Raw genomic sequence first — 4,414 nt, forward strand, 5'->3', positions numbered from 1 at the left:
TCACATTTCTTACAATTGCATATTTCTTAAGTACAATGATGGAATTCTTAGTCTAATTCCAAATTCCAAAAACAACTTTTTGAAAGTATTTTTTTTAGTTCTCAAAATTTGACTTGGTTTTTTAAACTATTGATGAAAAGTAGATAACAAAGGAAAAAATTTGGAGGTAGAAGTAGTGTCCATAGACTTAATTTTCAAAAACAAAAATAAAAAACAAAATAGTTATTAAACGGGTCGTAATAATTTATGTTTAGTATCATTTTTTTTTTATAGTTAACACAATTTATGTTAATTGAGTTAGGTTTACTTCGTCAAAATAAAAAATAAAATAAAGAAACTAATGAGTATAAATAATGTTTATAAACTTTGGATTCAAAACTTAGATAGTTACTAGGGGAGACTTATTATTATTATTATTATTTTATCAATCACGGTTTAATCACTTTTTTTTTCTTTTCAAGTTTCGCATTTTTACTTTTTTAAGTATTTAGTCTTAACTCCATTTTTAATTAATAACTTGTACTTTTTATTTCAATAGTAACAAATGAATAGTAATTGAAAAAGTGGTCCCAATAAATTATTTATATTGACATACGAAGCTCACTCTTCAATTTATAATATAAAAGTATAAACTGATTTATAAGTAGAGAATGATCCATTTGTTTGCGTTTTGAAATTACGTTGTCATTACAGTATGAGAAGTATGAGTTTGTCACATTTACTGTTATTGATATTGTTACTATTAACGTAAATGTAATATATTCATAATTTTAGATAAACGTGATGAAAATCAATCCAATTATATTTGCGATTCTATTCCTTTACGATTGATCTGAACTCCATTACGATTATACCAATTTTTATTATAGTTTGATGAATGTGAACTAAATTGCTTTTTAAATTTTTTTTTTTCAAGAAGAAATTGAACCTCGTTTTCAAAAAGAGAGGAAGGTTGAGGAAATTGACCAAATGTGAGTTTCCTGTTTCCTGTCTACGTAAACGTAAAATCAGTTCTAAAACAGAGGGTCATTATTCAAATTCCTACCAAATCTTCCAGCCTGTCACCACTCATATACAGTCTGGCAATAAATTAAATAAATAATAATATTAATCATTTCTCATTTTCCGATTTTCCCTTTTTAAATAACCCTCAACAAAACGACAAACTAATATCATACGTGGCACTCCGATTCAAGGCACCTTCCCTTCCTTTATATACCCATCCTCATTTCTCCATTCTTCTTCGCTCAATCACCACTCGCTATCATCTGACTCACTGAGTTAACTCAACTCGGAAAGAAAAATAAGAAAAACGAACGAAATGGGCATTTGTGTGTCGTCCGATGCGATCAATGTTGCTACCGCGAAATTGATTCTTACAGACGGAACTTTGGTGGAGTTCTCTTACCCAGTTAAGGTTTCTTATATATTACAGAAACATCCGGCGAGTTTTATCTGCAACTCCGACGAGATGGACTTCGACGACGTCGTTTACGCCGTTGACGACGACGATGAGCTCCAACTGGGGCAGCTTTACTTTGCCTTGCCGTTGGACAGGTTGAATCAGCCGCTGCAGGCGGAGGAAATGGCGGCATTGGCCGTGAAGGCTAGCTCGGCGCTTATGAAGGCTGGCGGAGGAGGGACGGAAAAATGTGGATCTCGGCGGACGGCAATCTCACCGGTGACGTTTTCCGATGAGGAGTTTAGGAAGGGTCCGAGAAAGGGGTTGAAGAAGGGGAGTGGTAGAAGTAGAAAATTTACGGCGAAATTGAGTGCAATTCCGGAATAATGTAGTTTTTGTAGGGTTAAAAGTGTAAATATGATATGGTTCTAGTTTTGTTTTTTGGGCCTGTGGAGATGGAGAGGTTGCTTTGTGTGGATGTTTCGTTTCTTCCGCATCCCATGGCAATGACATGAGATTCTTTGTTGTCCACTTTTACATATTTACCCCTCAGTAAAAGAATATTCTAAAATATCTATTTCTCCAATTATTTTAGTGCAAATGCATTAATTTGATAGCTGAGCTGATCTTCCATCATTTTTAATTTGGAAAACTTTTAACTAAAACTTCCAACCAATAATTAGACTCTAAACGTTTCACTAATTATTGATTATTGTTAATTGTTTTCATTTAATTAAATTAAGTAAAATTATTCTCTCAAAATTATCTTAGTAAAGTAACAAAGAATAGAGGAATATAAGGGATTGAAAACTACTCAAATTAATAAAAGCTCATTATTATTTTATTTATTTTCAACATTGTAATAGTAAGAAAATTTAATAGTGGATTTTTCACACATAAAATTAAAGAAAATGGTTGGAACTAAATTGAGATTGGAGAAGCGCCTTCCAGACATTTTGTATTTTTGTCATTATTTCATAAGTTGCACAAAGTTTGAAAAAGTAACTTTATAAAAATGGCATCTGAAAAGTAGTAAAACTGTTTTTTGTTTGGAAAATTTTCACCCATAAATTTATTAAATTATTCACATAAATAGTAAAAGAAAAATATTGATAAATACTAATCAACTCTATCAGTATTTATCACATAATATCAATGAAAGATTTTTATTAATTTTTATCATCAATGTATATTGATAAACTTTTATCAATCTCTATCAATTTTTATCAAAGAGATTAAATTTTACTATTTCGTATAAATAATATCGTTACTATTTATATTTGGAAACTTTCAGAAATGTTTAATAATTAATCTACAATACTTAATTTACTTAAAATTGAAGTGTTGGATTATGTCGGTTGATAATATAATTTCAATAGAAAAAAAAAATTATTTCGATAACTTAAATGGAAAATCAGTGGTTGTGGATACAAGTATAGATTCGTGGAGATTCTAACACCAATGATCAATGTTCAAATCAAGCTATTCGATGAATTCCAAAATAATAATAATGATAATAAGTAGGGATAATCATCTTTTATTTTCTAAAAAAGAATATATATTTTTAAGATTAAGGTCCTTTCTACAATTTTTTAAAAAGAGCATTTTATATGTCAAAAAATAATATGTCCTAATCATTTGGCTAACAACTTAAAAGGGTTTTTAAAAAGTGAAAAAGAAAATTTATTTTATTATTATTATTGTTATTGTTTTAAAAAAAGAGTTAGCTTCTTTTGGATGTTCTTCTTTAAAAAAAAAAAAAATAGTAGGGATGTTTTCGTACACAGACTTGGAATGCTAAACTTGAAAATGTTAAGTCTGAGATTAGGCTAGAAGGTCTAAGTAGCTGGGTTTAAGAAAACTATATTTAAAGTGTAGTCTTAGAAGTCTAGGTTTAAGAAACATGTGTTTGGACTGTAGGTTTAGGAAGGCTGGGAGTGGAGTGCAAATTTATAAATCTCGAGTTCGTGAAATATTTTCTTATATTTAATCAACAAATAGATTTTATATTATTTTAAATTGATCATCTTAATTATTTTAATATAGCTAAGTTTAAAATAATCTAAAAAAATTAGGAGAGTATTTTTTTAAATTTTGAAATAGATATTTGACTAAATTATAAGTTTATTTAATTTATTATATTAATAATTTGATATTTTGATTTTACTAGGTTTTGAAATAAATTGTTATATAGAATTTTATTACTTTAACTAATTTAAATTAGGGTTTCCTACATATATAGCTTAAATATATATACTTAATTATACAATTGTGGTCTAATGAGCTATTATTTTATACAAAATCTAGTCAAATTTACTTTTTAGCCATTCTAAATGTATCTATGTAATAATAATAATAGTAACAATAGTAGTAATAATAATAATACGAAAAGAAGCATATAAGGGATGTTTCTTGAAGTGATCGATTTACTGCCAGGAGAAATAGAAGAAAATAAATGAAATCTCATAATATAAAGGAAACATATAAACAAAAAGAATTAGAAGAAAGAGAAAGTGTATTTTAAAAAATATTATTGTAATTAAACTAAAAGCCTATTAGGAATGACTTAAAAAAAACTTTTTTTCAAAATTTCATTTATATTTAAACATTTCTAGTTAAAAAAAAAAAAACTCATTAAAATAAAAACACACATATGTTTGACAACTTTTTGTTAATGGTATTTTTATATACAAGTCTTTTAGTTTGTCATATACTAAAAGTGTTTTTATTAATGTTTTCCAAAACTGGTTGGTGACTTCCAAAATTTAGACAGAGTCGGTGGTCGGAAGTGGTCACCAGAGGTGACTAACGACGGTTGCTGGAGATGGCCAACGGCGGCCGAAGTTAGGCCAAAGTCGGTGGCTAGAAGTTCACCGGCAGGGTCGTCGGAAGTTTGAGACTGGAGGTGGCTGGTGGCAGTCATTAGAGTTGGCTGGCGGTAGTTGTCAGAGTTGCCTGGCGGCGGTTGCCAGATGTGATGTTCGAAAGTTGGCCGACGACGGTCTAATGGGC

The 4,414-nt window shown here is 29.3% G+C and overlaps 1 protein-coding gene across 1 annotated transcript; it reads left to right on the plus strand.

Moving 5' to 3' along the window:
• Nucleotides 1–1,246: 1,246 nt before the first annotated feature.
• On the plus strand, nucleotides 1,247–1,973 carry LOC120088720 (uncharacterized). The gene has a single exon (XM_039046152.2). The coding sequence runs from the start codon at nucleotides 1,322–1,324 to the stop codon at nucleotides 1,787–1,789; it is 468 nt and encodes a 155-aa protein (XP_038902080.1). The 5' UTR covers nucleotides 1,247–1,321; the 3' UTR covers nucleotides 1,790–1,973.
• The last annotated feature ends 2,441 nt before the right edge of the window (nucleotides 1,974–4,414 follow it).

Source organism: Benincasa hispida, chromosome 10 (genome assembly GCF_027475165.1).
Source record: "Benincasa hispida cultivar pf3 chromosome 10, pf3_genome.v1.1, whole genome shotgun sequence".
Classification (NCBI taxonomy): domain Eukaryota; kingdom Viridiplantae; phylum Streptophyta; class Magnoliopsida; order Cucurbitales; family Cucurbitaceae; genus Benincasa; species Benincasa hispida.

Bases quoted from the DNA above. Each gene is read 5' to 3' on its own strand.
- LOC120088720 (XM_039046152.2), top strand. From the start codon at position 1,322: ATGGGCATTTGTGTGTCGTCCGATGCGATCAATGTTGCTACCGCGAAA.